This window comes from Neovison vison, chromosome 1, assembly GCF_020171115.1.
Source record: "Neovison vison isolate M4711 chromosome 1, ASM_NN_V1, whole genome shotgun sequence".
In the NCBI taxonomy this organism is placed as follows: domain Eukaryota; kingdom Metazoa; phylum Chordata; class Mammalia; order Carnivora; family Mustelidae; genus Neogale; species Neogale vison.
Window position 1 is genome coordinate 31,663,614 of NC_058091.1, and position 15,621 is coordinate 31,679,234.

General features: G+C 37.2%; 1 protein-coding gene across 9 annotated transcripts in view; it reads left to right on the plus strand.

Annotated features, from left to right (window-relative positions):
• USP45 (ubiquitin specific peptidase 45) overlaps nt 1-14,985 on the plus strand; it is a 75,646-nt gene extending 60,661 nt beyond the window's left edge. For 7 of the 9 annotated variants that reach the window (XM_044245070.1, XM_044245063.1, XM_044245097.1 and 4 more), the window contains 6 exons: nt 308-451; nt 2,143-2,812; nt 4,526-4,623; nt 6,855-6,941; nt 10,245-10,398; nt 11,234-14,985. In XM_044245070.1, coding sequence (XP_044101005.1) covers nt 308-451; nt 2,143-2,812; nt 4,526-4,623; nt 6,855-6,941; nt 10,245-10,398; nt 11,234-11,364 — 1,284 coding nt within the window. In that variant the 3' untranslated portion in view covers nt 11,365-14,985. Of the gene's footprint in view, nt 1-307; nt 452-1,915; nt 2,813-4,525; nt 4,624-6,854; nt 6,942-10,244; nt 10,399-11,233 lie in introns of those variants that run through there. The other 2 variants (XM_044245106.1, XM_044245139.1) reach the window with 2 other exon arrangements.
• Nucleotides 14,986-15,621: the final 636 nt, after the last annotated feature.

A 15,621-nucleotide genomic window follows, 5' to 3' on the forward strand; every position in this document is an offset into this window, starting at 1 on the left:
GTGAAGAGCATTTATTCGTTCATATACTTAGATATTTGTTGAGCATATGATCACGTTATCTGCGAGTCTTTTTTTATACGATAATGGAGTTCATATACTGTCTTTGATACTGGGATTTATGTATATATGCATAAATTATGATTTAGTTCTTACTCTCAGGGACTTCAAACCATTATGTATTATAGTTTGAGAATTAATGTTAAGGAAATTACCTAATTTCAAATGAGCTAGAAATTTTAAAAAGTAGATGATATCCAGAATTTATTTCCTAAAGAAGTTTTGTGTTATGTACATGACATCTATATAGGTTTCAAAACCTGTACTTTTGGGAAGAATGAGTAAATGTAGAAGTTTGCAGGCGACAGATAATGGTCAGTACAATGACACTGTTACTATAGAAAATACTCCTCAACCCAGAGCCACCAAGAACCAGTCTTCATCTAAAGATAAGGTAAGATTATATGCATTTGTGAGACAAGCTTTTTAAAAAAACTTTTTAATAAGAAAAGTTTTAAAAATACACTAAAGTAGAGAAGGTAGTATAATAAATTCCCATGTACCCATTTCTCTGATTCACAGTTATCAGATAATGGCTAATCATATTTTATCTATAGCTGTCCCACATTCTCCCCTTCCCCATTTCAGATTATTTTGAAATAATTCTGATATAAAAGATACTTTTTTGAAGACATAACCACAGCACATTATCCTAACTAAAAATATTAACAACTTTTAATACTGCCAATATCCAGTCATTATTTAAATTTTTGTAGTTGTCTCATAAGTACCTTTTTTGTTTTTGCTTTTTAATGTGTGCTTGAATTTAGGATCTAAAAAAGATTTATAGGGGCGCCTGCATGGCTCAGTCATTAGGCATCTGCCTTCAGCTCAGGTCATGATCCCAGGCTCCTAGGATCAAGCCCTGCATCAGGCTCCCTGCTTGGCGGGAAGCCTGCTTCTCCCTCTCCCACTCCCCCTGCTTGTGTTCCCTCTCACACTGTGTCTCTCTCAGTCAAATAAATAAAATCTTTAAAAAGTAAAAAAAAAAAAAAATCTATCGACTGCAGTTGATTGCCATCTCTTAATCACATGTCTCTTATCTCTCTTTTATTTTTTAAAGATTTTATTTATTTATTCATGAGAGACAGAGAGAGGGAGAGGGAGAAGCAGGCTCCCAGTAGAGGGCATTTGTTGAAGAAATCAAGTCATTTGTTTCCCCCTATAATTTCTAACATTCCCACATTCAGTAGTAATTTATTTTGCTATTGCATTTCCGTGGTGTTAATAGGTTTCTTTAGTCCCTTTATTTCCTCTCTAAGGCAGTTCAATCTAAAATCCTAATTAGGCTCAAGTTTTATTATTTATTTACTTTTGGCAAGAAAACATTTGTTTAAAATTTCATTTATTTTGAGGGAGAGAAAGAGACTCCGTGCCCAGCGTGGAGCCCCATATGGGGCTCAGTCTCCGAACCCTGACATCATGACCTGAGCTGAAATCAAGAGTCGGATGCTCAACTGGCTGAGACACCCAGGCACCCCTTAGCAAGAAAACTTTTAACCGGTGGTGTATGCTTCCACCAAGGAGATGCACATGATGTTTGATATCTAATCTTTGATGTCACCAGTCATTCATGACTATTGTCTAGACCCATTATGTCACTAGGGACATAGCTGGTTGTTGAATTATCCCATAAAAACTTAAAGAAATCAATCTAAATTTGTACATTTAAAAAAAAAACTTTTTTTTTTTTTTGAAAATGTGGTATGATTTGTATAACTTGGCAAGTTGATATATTATCAGGTTTAGCTTTTTCTGTTAGACTGCTCTTGAAGTGGCCGGACTCCAGAAAAAGGATTGTAACTGAAAAGCCTGCCTCACAGCTCTGTTCTACAAAGACCTGCTTCTTTCTCCACAGATTAGTAACTGCTCTTGTGGGTTTCTTGTATCAAGATTAATTTTACATCGGCGCTGTTTGTTATTATATCTTCCATTGATTGTAGTTTAGGTAGATTTAGGAAACGGATGTCAGAGGGTCTCGAAAAAGCATTTACTCAAGAGTTGTGGAACGTGTAAATAAGACTCGCACTTATTTTCAGTAAGGTCAAAAGATTCTTTTCTCTGAAAATACTGTCAACTTAACAGAATCAACTAGTTCATGGCAGAAAGTGTGTGAGAAAATGGTCCTCTGGAGGCGATCGGGCAGTCGTCGTGCCCCGGAAGCGTGGGCCCCCTGAGAGGAGCCGGGCGTCCCCGGGCGCGGCGAGCCCCGCGAACACCGAGTCTCTGACGGAGAGCGCCACGGAGGGCAGCGAGAGGGAGGCCGGCCCTTCTGAGAGCAGCGCGGACGCGGACAGCGAGGCCTCCGAGTCCGAAAGTGCTTCTGAGCAGCCTGTGCTGTCCGCGCCCCCCCGGGGCTGCCGTGTGCAGCCGCGCGCCCGCGCTCCGCAGCCGCCGGCCGTGGGACCCCCCACCCGCGAGCCTGGCCGCGGGGAGGAGCGAGTGGCCGAGGCTCTTTCTGAACTTCGTCTGAGCAGCCCCGTACCTGGCGAGAGAGATGTTGATAGAGAAGATAGGCCACGAAGTGTTCCAAGCAGTGCATGCTCTTCGGCGGAGACGCGCGCGCTGTCTCCTCGCCCCCCAAATGCCTTTCAGACCCTTTCTCGGAGCTATGTGACCGCCTCTAAAGAATGCTCGCTTCAGTCCTGTTTCCACCAGTTTACATCGATGGAGTTGCTAATGGGGAAGAACAAGCTTCTGTGTGAGAACTGTACCGAGAACAAACGGAGGCACCTCAAGGAAACCGGTTCTGCAGGTGAATATTTAGGTTTTTGTTTTTCTTGGTAGTCACGGGGCATTTGATAGTCAGTGACCACTGGGTATAGATCCGAAATAGAGGAACCCGAGAACCTTGTCCCTACACTGAAGCTGCTTGGACGCATGAATTATCCTTTTCACTGTTGTATCTCAACCCTGAAGATAGGGACTGCACTTCTAAATAGGTTTTTGATGAAGTCGATTGAATAGGAAATACCCATCTCTGCCTCGAAAAGTGCAGATCCACAGAATCTTATTTTGGTGGACTAGCTCTCTGAAATCTTTCCAGAAAAAATTTCCCTAGTGCATCTCTAGCCTTGATAGGGAGCGAATACTCCGCTTCTTAGTGACGAGTTGTTTCAGAATGCAGGCTTTGTAACCAGTTGTGGTGTGGCGCATAGATCAGGAAAGACAGTGCGTTAGGCCAGTTCTGAAGAGGAGGGAGGACACTAAGCCGTGCCATGCAGGGCCACATGGGGAAGCACCAGGGTTGGGCAGGAGGCAGAAGGAGTGAGGAGAAGACATGGACAAGAGCCTTTTTGTAGTTTCCAGGGAAGGAATTGGAATCAATGAATTTGGGACTGATTGATTAGTTTTGAATAATCCTACTGGGCTCTGGGACAATGGGGCCGTCTCTAGTTGGATAGTACGTGACACTAGTGTGATGAGGGCACACTTTGATTGGTTTGCATAGGAGAGGCACACTTTTCTTTACTATGTCTAGGAATTTCCTAGTTCTGGCTGAAGCCTTCCTTATAATGTCAGCAAGGCCCTAGGTGTCAAAGTATCAGAATAAGGACATGCTTAATACACTAGTAATTAAAGAAATGTCTAGATGGGAGAAGTAAGAAATACCAGTTTCTATTAATCTAAGTTAAATATGCTGTTGGCCATATTCAAATCCCACCCCAGGTACTTTTTTTTTTTTATGATTTTATTCATTTATTTGACAGAGAGAGATCACAAGTAGGCAGAGAGGCAGGCAGAGAGAGAGGAAGGGAAGCAGGCTCCCTGCTGAGCAGAGAGCCCGATGTGGGACTCGATCCCAGGACCCTGAGATCATGACCTGAGCCGAAGGCAGCTGCTTAACCCACTGAGCCACCCAGGCCCCCATTTTCTAACAACCTCTTACTGAAATGGCTTGTGATCTCCTTTCACTACAACGATAATGACCTATTTTTTCAACTACAGGTGTGTTTCTGGTGGTCTTTGGCTGGAGGGCATTGACATAAGTCGTTTTAGTCCATCTGCTTCCTAGCTCCCAAAATTTCATTGCAAGTGTCACCTCCCCTATTCTTTGTCCTCATAAGCATGTGCTTTTTTAAAAAAATCGCTTTCAGGGTGCCTGGGTGGCACAGTGGGTTAAGCCACTGCCTTCGGCTCAGGTCATGATCTCAGGGTCCTGGGATCGAGTCCCGCATCGGACTCTCTGCTCAGCAGGGAGCCTGCTTCCTCCTCTCTCTCTGCCTGCCTCTCTGCCTACTTGTGATCTCTCTCTGTCAAATAAATGAATAAAATCTTAAAAAAAAAATCGCTTTCATTTCAGTGGAGTTTTGGAAAGGAGTATATGAGGCACCCTTGTCACCAGAGTCTAATTTCTTTAACATGTTTAAAAATATGATATGATGCTTCTTCATGAGAGTTAACTCTGTTGTCTGGTATATAATGTATAAAATGGAGTTTTACAAATAAATTATTATATTTTTTATAGAAAAGAAAGCAGAAGGAGTTTATACTAACGCCAGGAAACAATTGCTCATTTCTGCTGTTCCAGCCATCCTAATTCTCCATCTCAAAAGATTCCATCAGGTAAAAGCCCTTTTAGTAGCACTGTAGTAATTTTGTCATATGTTTCACAGAGCTCTACGCCTTGTAAAGTGCTGTCAAGGATTAGACAGTAACTTGTTTAATATAAAAATCTGTCGTAAGGGATTTACTGCTTTTTCAGCTACAATAGTTTACAAGAACTTCCTAATTAAAATTGTTTAATTCATAATACTGTATTTGATGATTTGGGTGGTAGGAACCTAAGTTGTGTGTGTGTGTATGTGCGCATGTATGCACACGTGTATGGAAGAGAGAGAGAATGAAAAATAAAAGTTTATTAAGAATCCTTAGAAACAGGGAAATAGCAAAGTGCACATAGCTTTCTGAGTTCTCATGAGCCCAGTGATAGGGATAGGTGGGCTGGGCATGGTTGACTTGGACTACCTGCTAAAGGGCTACAAAATGCAAATGTAGGGACTTTACAGTGAGAGGTAACCTAAGTGTTTTTAGTGGGTCAGATTTTTCTCTATTTTTCTATTTTTCTCTATTTAATCCAGTGCCTTGTCTCATTTTTTGTTTTTTTCTTTTTGCATTTGATATAATGATTTAAAAATTTCTCTGAAAGACTAAATAAGGGACATACTAAAACTTTTTTGAAAAAGTTAGAATGGGTGATTTTTTTTTTGATACCAGTTTACAAATAAAACTATATCATTAGAACAGTATGGTTGAGATTGTCAATAAATAAAACATGAATATTATTTAAAACTCTTGTTATGATAAAGGAAGAATCTCAAATCACTTGGGAAGGAGGTGCATTCTTTTGTTTCTAAGTTTATTTATTTTTAAGTAATCCCCACACCCAGTTTGGGCTCAAACTCAGGGCTCCAAGATCGACCCCAAGATCAGGAGTTGCTTGCTCCTTCACCTGAGCCAGCCAGCACCCCACAGGGTACATTATTTGATAAAGGATTTAGGAAGAAGAGCTGAAATTTAAAAATGTAAAGCTTCCCTCTATACCATGTATCAATACTATTTTTAGATTAATATTTTAACGAATCTTCAAAAGACTAGAAGAAAACTTAAATGAATGTTAACCTGACCTCTGGGAAGAAAATTTTTCTTCTTCTTCTTCTTCTATTTTTTTTTTTTTTTTTTTTTTTTTGGTGGGCAGCAAAGCAGAGTTTATTGAGTGATAGCAAAATAGCAAGGTGATAGTACAAAGCTCCCAAGGAGGGAGGGGACTCGTGGGAGTTGCCTGGGAGGAAGATTTTCTAAGCATAAAACTCATGGGAGAAATCTCAAGGAAAGAGTGGGAGTTTTGATAATATATCTGCAAAGTTTCAGGCAGGCCATAGGTAGGCAGGAAGAGGTTTTTCTCTATACACCCCCATCCGTGTCCACAGAAAAATTAGACTAAATTGTTGACTTTTTTTTAATAAGATTTTATTTATTTATTTATTTATTTATTTATTTTTAAAGATTTTATTTATTTATTTGACAGAGCGAGATCACAAGCAGGCAGAGAGGCAGGCAGAGAGAGAGGAGGAAGCAGGCTCCCTGCTGAGCAGAGAGCCCGATGCGGGCCTCGATCCCAGGACCCTGAGATCATGACCTGAGCCGAAGGCAGCGGCTTAACCCACTGAGCCACCCAGGCGCCCAATAAGATTTTATTTATATGACGGAGAAGAGAGACAGTTAGAGAGGGAACACAAGCAGGGGGTGTGGGAGAGGGAGAATAGGCTTCCTGCTGAGCAGGGAGCCTGACGAGGGGCTTGATTCTAGGACCCTGGGATCATGACCTTAGCCAAAGGCAGATGTTTAACAGTTGAGCCACCCAGGTGCCCCTAAATTCTTGATTTTTAATGGCCAAGAATTAGAAACTCAGTGAAAGTGAAGTGGCCGAGGAGAGCAGGAACGGATGTCTTGTGTCTCATTACATGAGAATGACTAGTGAAGGTGTATATGCACAGTTACTCTGAACAAGATAGGGTCATGTGACATCTGAGAAGCCGATTTCATGATGTACCACAGTTATTTTATATTTGTTACTGCATCTCAAGTTAGAAACTTACAGAAATAATTCATGCCCTTAGAAAGGAAATATTTACAGACTAATCAATGGTGTCAAAGTTATATATCGGTTTTGGACTATTCGTTAGTCATGTTTTTATAGCTATTAAGAAAGCTAACTTCTAGGATTTTTCTTTTGGTTTTACTAACAGTGATTTAGATGGATCTTGCATTAAAAATAGTTTTTTGTTCTTTTTAAGGCTGGCTTGAGTCTTCGAAAAGTAAACAGACATGTAGATTTTCCACTTGTGCTTGATTTAGCACCATTCTGTTCTGCTACTTGTAAGGTATTGTATATATTAAGATGTTCAATTGATATGTAAATAATATGCTTAGAAGTATTAGGCCTTTGTTTCTTTCATACCTTCCTTCATTCATTCATTCAGCTTCTCTGAAAGAGAATTTTATCATTAGTGAAGTTAAATCCGTAACGTGGGACATTTAACACACTGAATGACTTCTGTCCTTTGGGAGACAGAGTAAGGGACAGTTGAAAAGCTGTGTAAACCATGAGGCATGGTGGTCAGGAAGATCAGTGCTGCTTGTCAATGCTGCTGGAAGCAGATAGTTGCAGAGAGAAGTAAGCAGATTTTATGACCTCTCCTGTTCCTTGTGAATGATGTGCTTGATTGACAACAGTTTTAGCAGTTGTGGAGTTCATTCTCTTTTGTGAGTCAATATTCTAGTGCATTGTTTTTCATGCTATTTCATCTACACTACTGAAAATAGTATATTTGTCAGCTGAGTATGATACTTTAAAATCGATAATACGTTAGTAATTGGGTATAGAAAGCAGACTGGTTTATAATTGCTTGTATTTGTATGTATGTAAGAACTATGTAGGTGAAATCAATGGTTTTGTCTCCCTTGAGGGAACCACATGTTATGGGGTAACATGTTCTGTTCATGATTCCTGGTTAGCAGTCTAGATTTTGTGGTATGGAATGGAATGCCTCTTGTACTTAATAGTTTTACTACACTGGTTAATCAAAACAAAAATATCTTAAAAGCAACTATTTGGCAGATTCAGTTTATCTGCTGCAGAATACCAGCACTATCTATCAATTAATAACACTCCATATTCATAGAATTTGATAATGTGGCAACAGGGCTTGTATTAAATTTATAAAAACATATTTTTAAAAGGTACTTTTTACAGAGAATTTTCAACATACACAAAAGTAGACAGAACAGTACAAAGAACCTATATAGCACCCATCACGTAGCTCTAAAACCTTAGGTACGTGGCCAGTCTTGCCATAGCCACATGCTAACCTACTACTTCCCATGTTATTTTGAAGCAAATATCAGGCATTATTTCATTCATAAGTATTTTTTTGTGTGTCTATAAAAGAAGAATCACTTCCTCCCCTTTTTAAAGAACATAACCACAATACCATTTTCACACTAAAAAACAAAACAAAACAAAAACAGCAACACTTCTTCATATCTTCTAATGTATTTATTTCCAGTTGTCTCACAAGTGAAATTTTAAAAATGAATTAGTATCAAGTAAGGTCTATACATTTAATGATTGGATGTCTTCTGGTCTCTTCTAATGTAGAGTTCCCCTCTCCCACCTCTCTCCCCTTTTCTCCCTTGTAATTTATGTTTTTAAGAAATTGAGTCATCTTTCTGGCAGTTTCCATAGTTTAGATTTTGATGATTCTTCCCCTGTCCTCTTTATTTCCTACAAATAGATAGTTGGCTCTTAAGAGCCTTGAACAGATATAGGTTTGATGCTTTTTGTTCCCCCTGCTAAGACTATTTTATAGGGCGTGTTTTTGTTTTGTTTTGTTTTAATCAGGTGGCACATAATGCCATTTACCTTTCTTTCTGTGGTATTAGCAAGCACTGATGCACGAGTGCTAGATCCATGTAAGAATTCCAGAATGCTGGTATTTTAAATCTGTCATTCCTTCTTCATTGATTAGCTGAACACATCTATACAGAGAGAAATTCCTTTAATCTATTTAGTTATAATAGAGTTTTTATAAAAAAGGCTGGATAAATATTTTGATTCTTAACCTCTCCCATTCTAAACCAGTTTTCAGAATAATGAATTAATTCAGTGGCATCCTTGAAAACTATGATCCGTTAATTTATGATTTTTTAAAAAGATTTTCTTTATTTATTTGACAGAGAGAGAGGTCACAAGTAGGCAGAGAGGCAGGCAGAGAGAGAGGGAGAAGCAGGCTCCCTGCTGAGCAGAGAGCCCGATGTGGGGCTTGATCCCAGGACCCTGGGATCATGACCTGAGCCAGAGGCAGAGGCTTAACCCACTGAGCCACTCAGGCACCCCTAATTTCTGATTATTAATTTATGAATTGAAACACATTAAGTATATTTCAGCTTACTACACTTTTCTTTTTGTGTTCTAATATATTTAGTAGAATATAACTGGGTCCATAGTTGGCTACTGAAAGGCTCTTCAAGCTGGCTTCTGGGTTCTCTTGATATAACCTTAGTGGTTTCTCTCTGAACGATTATGCTGCCAACCGAAATATATTATTCACCTGTTTAATTTTTAAATTTTCATTTTAGGGATTTCTTTTTAAATTCAAACTTAAATGTTTAAAATTTTGCTAAATACATAAAATATTTAATAGTTCCAGAAACAAATGTATTAAATGAATAAAACAAGGTGAATTCAAATAAGTATAGCTTTCCTACTCCATGTTCATTCCACCTGTTTCTTCCCTCCCTTTATATATGAACCATTTAAAATTTGTTTATTCCTCTGTAATTTTTAAAAATATAAACAGATATGTGTGTATGCGTCTTCACTCTTAAATAATGACAGCTTACAATATGTATCCTTTTTTTTTTTTTTAACCTTACTCTTAACATTATATCCTGGAGATTATTTCACAGCAGTATTTTGAGATAGTCTGCACTGTTTTTCAAGCAACGTAATACTCAATGCATCATAATTTATTCAACCAGTCCCCAGTTTAATGGGGACTGATTTATTTGGGTTTATTCCAATTTCTTTTTAATCGAAGAGTAGTTGACCTACAGTATTATATGATTTTCAGGTATATAATACAGTGATTCAACCTTTATATACCTTACAAAGTGATCTTGATAAGTCTAGCTATCATCTGTCACCACACAAAATTGTTATATTATTACCTACAATCCATGTACTGTACATTATATCCCCATGTCTCCAGTTTTTTGATATTACAGATATTTCTGCAGCTAATTGTCAAAATAATAACTAATAGCATTTTTTTTTTTTACATTTTGCTCATGTACCGGTAAGATAGACTCCTACAAATAGGATTGATAAATCCAAGAGTAATACCTGTGTAATTTAGATAACATGAAATACCTCGGCAAAGGGGTTGTATCCCTTTGTGTTCCTGCAGGCAGTGTGTGTGAGTACTCTTTTCCCCACAGCCTAGCCAACAGAGAATGTTGTCAGGCTTTTGCATTTTGCCAGTCTAATACATGTGGAAACACAACTCGTTGTTTTAACAATGCGTTTCTCTTGGTTTAAGCAGGACATACATTTGACTTAATTTTCCTTTGTATAATATTTCACGAAAAAAATTACTAATTTCAGTTTTTCCTTTGTCCAAAAGAATGTAAGTGTGGGAGATAAAGTTCTCTATGGCCTCTATGGCGTGGTGGAACACAGTGGCTCCATGAGAGGAGGTCACTACACAGCTTATGTGAAAGTGAGAACACCCTCCAGGAAATTATTGCAGCATATCACTGGAAAGACATACGTACCTGGTATGGCATCCCAAGTTCATGTTATTCCTAAAAACAAATGAATGTGTTCTTCCTATTCTGGAAGAGGTCATCTGTTTCATGGATACCTCCAGTGGATTCACTTTGTTAAGGTTAAGTGAGAAATACCTTGAAGAATACTTTGATCATCGTAAAGAACCTAAAATATCATAAGGCTGTCCCCTTCTAGATGGTGTGAGGTGACACACTGTTTTTCAGGGTGTTGAGTCATCGTGTATTTCAGTGGAGTGGCATTTTATTTAACAACACCAAAAGATTTTGAAGACCTACCAGGACCTCAGAATAGAGTGGGGGTTGAAAATGTGCATACTCTGCCTATGGATGAGCAAGCTTTTAAACATTTTTTTTTTTTAAAGATTTTATTTATTTATTTGACAGAGAGAGATTACAAGTAGGCAGAGAGGCAGGCAGAGAGAGAGAGGAGGAAGCAGGCTCCCTGCCGAGCAGAGAGCCCGATGCGGGCCTCGATCCCAGGACCCTGAGATCATGACCTGAGCCGAAGGCAGCGGCTTAACCCACTGAGCCACCGATGAGCAAGCTTTGCTTTTTTTCTTTCTATTTCAGTGAGAATGATTCTTTTCCTTGAGCAAATAAATATTCATGGGTCTATCTAATATTTCAGTAGGTATTTAGAGTGAAGTGATGCCAATATTGCTTTGAAAGAGTTGGTTGATTTTGGAAGATGTGTAACACAAGAAGAAACACACCAATAAGATCTAGCATTAGATAGATAGAGTTGGTGATGAATGCATTGTTATTTATAAAGTAGAATAAGAGCATACTTTTTGTAAAATTATACTTCTTTTTGTCTTGTTAGATTTGAAGGAGCCTGATAGTGAATCGACAGGCCAGTGGGTCCATGTTAGTGACACTTACGTGCAGGTGGTTCCAGAATCAAGAGCGCTGAGTGCCCAAGCGTACCTTCTTTTTTATGAAAGAATATTATAATTATCTGGTAATACTTGGTGATGATGATGATTTTAGATCACTTTTGTTTCAATGCTGCAACCATAACCATAATATAGTAATGTGCCTTTGTAGTCTTTTCTGTAGGAATAGCATGTCCCTCAAATGCCTCTGAAGATTTTTACCACTTTGGTGAATCCTTTTAATGTTAATTAAATTTACTCAACGCTTCCAAACTTATATTCTTAAAATACATGTAAATAAATGTTTTTAAGGGATACTTATCCTAGGAAAAAAAAAGAGTTTGCAGCAGTAGAGGAACCCCCCCACCCTTATAATGTGGCTTATTACTATCAGCATTCAGAAATGATGCTGGCTAATCACATTGTTCCTTAAAACAGTGTTTACCAAATGTGAGTTGCATACCACCTTTCTGATTTCATATGTGTGTGTGTGTATGTGTATGTATTTATCTAGTGTGCCATTGTTTAGTTATTTTTAACCTGAAATTTTTGGCTTACATTTTTAAACGTAGCCTTGTTTTGAGCATATTTCATATTTTATGTGCTAGTTATATTATTTCTAATAAACATTAAAAATACATAGCGATTAGAGAAAAATTTTTCATCCACGTAGCACTCCGCTTCATGTCTCAGGGCTGTCCAGTAGTGTACATATACCGCTGTGTGGGAAACATTGTTATAACATATACTTACACAGTAGGTACAGTGACCTCATGATATTTTGTGTGATTCCACCTTATAAAAAGATACCACTGTAGCTTCAGTAATAGGATCCTACACATAATTTATTGATTAGCTTGTTGCTCTGAGGTTTTGACAACTAGACAAATGTTGAAATATATCATCAGCGTATTATTTGCAGCCTGTTCATGATGGAATTGAAAATAATTTGCATGTAATTAGCCAACGTCAAAATATGACTATTGATAATTATAACAAGCAGAATTGGTAAAAAGAAGTTGTTAATCCACATGGGATCATTGGATACTTTGAAATATAAATTACCAAATTATATTATTATACTTGACAGGGAAATACAATTTTCTAGTTCTGTAGGTCAGTAAATATTAATCATGGTTTTGGAATTTGTGATCACTTTTGTCACCAACAAGCATCATTAATAAGTTCATGTGGGCTTAGCTTGTATTTTAATGAGGTGTAAAGTTGGCATTTCAGTTTTTAAATAAATACACTAAAAATTTGGTACTTAAACCCTCCCTGCAGAATACAAATTATTGAGCTGTCTTGGCTTAATACTTGGCATGAACATGCTTCTATTATTACTTAGGCATAAAATTTTAAAAAATAACGGCTACTTGGGTCTGGCATTACTGAATCAAAACCCATACCTGCATGGTTCAAGCATTCTAATCATTAGTGCAACACATCATACTACAGGCAGCTACTGGCTAAGTGCCTACTTCCAGTTCATTTTCCTCTTGGGAAGGAAGGATAGGAGTAGGGGCTGTAGATAATGTGCGGAAATATTTAACCGAGCCTTTGACCCTTTTTAACATTTAAGGTTGTATAATATTGTCAAGTTTACTGGTGCTGCCTTTTGATATGTGGTTAAGAGGAATTGTGATTAGTGTTAAAGATGGTAATAATATATAAAACTCAGAGCATAAAAATGTCATTGCACAAATTCTATCTTTAAGGTATTCAAATTTGAAATAATAGTGTTTTCTTGATTTTTTTAATGTGATGGAGAAATATATCTTTATAAATTAATCTGCAAACTCAGGTTGGGTCCTATAAAAAGCAGTTTGAACTGTTTAAATTAGACAATGTTTTATGTTTATTTGTAATCCATGAACATTGAAGTTTTCAGTACCAGAGCAGTGAGTTTTTTTGGAAAATATTACTTAAACCTCATTATTCAAGTTAGCCATATTGGTAATGACAATTACCATCTTTTCCCCCCAAATGTAAATACCAAGTCACCTCATTTTTCTCCTAAGAAAAGATACCATTAGGAGGCACCTATTTTTCATTGGATGGTCACTTGCTTCCTGTTTCATTGGTAGATGGATAGACACAAGAAAAAAAGTGAGAGAAAGAAGGAAAGAAAGGGAAAGGAAGGAAAAAGGATAGGAAAGAAACAAGAGCATTCTTTTCTCTTGCCTCTTGGCTTTATCCCTTACAGAGCTCAACTCAGAGATGGTGAGATAGGTGAGGGCAGGAATCAGGGAAAGTACCTAGTCCTCTTTTCAGTAATAGGATGCCCAGGAAATGCACCAGTGCTGTAGTTATCAAAGAGGAGACCGTATGAGCTTTATTCTGCGTACCAGTTAAGACAATTTTTCACTGAGTGATACATTGTAGCTTTAGAATATTACCTCGGTACTCAAGTACTACAGTAGTTCTTATGTTTAACCTAACATTTGTTCAGTAAGTATGTATTTTTTGAATACCTGAGATGGGTCAGACACTGTGCTGACACCATTTTAACATGTTTTAAAATGGAGAAGCCTATATATGTTTTAGACATTATTCCAGAAGTAACATGAAAAGAGAGACTTTATTTTCATCTCATGGTAAAAGAGCAAAGTCTGAAATCTACTTTTTTATGGCCTAGAGTTTCTGAATATTTTTCAGGGTCTGCTGGTAAATGGAACAAATTTGATTTTGATACCTAAGAATTTCCTAAAGATAGATTTGTAATAGGGAAAGTATGTTAAGGTACACATGGGCCTACATTTAATTTCTTGCTTATTCTGAACATTTTGAAAGCACGTTTGCAGGGGTACTAAATTGTGAAGCTGCTAGAATAACAATAGTTTCTAGATGACCTCAGGAAACCCTACAAATAAGCGAGAAATGTTTACAGATTCTTGAAACAACTACCGATGTGCTTGGCCAAGTGAGTTTAAGAAGTAAAACAGAAGTTTCACTAGCTGTATTTAGAAACTGGTTTACAGGGTATGTCTAACCTGTTTCCTCTGTTTTTTCCTATTTAAAATGATAAAATTTTGATTATGTGTCAATTATGGGAATACTTTTGACATAACCAAATATGTTTCTGTATTTAAGACTTTGTTATTTAATGTTTTTAAAACAGATGTGAAAACCACCTTTTTGGGTGGCAAGGAGAGTGGTAGTGGTGTCAGTTCTAAGAGGAGTTGATTCCTGTTTTCTTATTTTAAATGCTCCAACAGAGCTATTTTACTATATATAATAGCTCTTAGCTCGCATGCGCGATGATTTTAGTGATTTTATACAACAGCTGAATAAAATTTCCTAAAGATTAAGCTGTGAACTGTATCACTTTCACCCAATTTTTATAGTACAAAATACCATTCTGCCTACTTCTAAATTCATACTCATAATTTGCATGTTATCTGATCAAATAAGCCTAAACCAAATATGTGCAATAAAAGTGAGCCTTTATATATTAACTAGTGAATTAAGAAAGATGATTTTTAGATATTTAAAATGTTTTGGTTCATGTAGAAATCGCCAATTCAAATCTGTTTAAAAGATAGAGGACTGTATTTTTAATTTTGAGTAATGCTGGTTATATACCATTCCTACTGTTTTATCTTTTTTGCAGTGTTTTTAGAAAATAGCTATGTAACTTATTGAGCACTATTTTGATGTTATGTATAAAAATGCATAATAAATACTAAATTTTTTGTTTCGCAGTTGGTCCTGGAGTTTTTGCAATGCACATTATTGATAATATTTATTTATCAACACTGTATTTGCTTACCTAGATATGTTCAAAATATCCTTTGCATTTCAGAAATTCATTATTTCAGAACAAAAGATATTACAGGTCACTTTCACTCAAATTTCAGTTATCTACCAAGGGCGAATCTTCCTCTTTTCAGATGTTTCTCAAAATATTTGGATTATTTAGACAGGATTATTCCTTAGGAGATATTTTGTCTCCCTGTTTGGATTTAAGCTCTTTTGGGTCATGAAGCTCTTTGAGATTATGATGAAAGTTATAGACCATCTTTCATTTGTTCACTAATTTAAAAAGCATTTATTGAAGCTGTGAGTTGGGGGAAGAGGAGGGTTTTAATTCTGGACCCCTCTTCACTCTTGCTAATGACAATGTAGAAGTTGGGAAGGGATATCTTGAGTTATGTAGTCTCAGAAAAATCTACAACACAGATTTTTGTATGTAAGTTCAGAGGTTCATGGACCCCCCTCAACCGAAGTCATTTTCATACATTTTTTAAAGTTGCTCTCAAGCAGAAATCCAAAACGTTTGCATTCCAATATGCATTAGGACAGCCTCATTTTTGCTGCAGTAACAAATAACTCC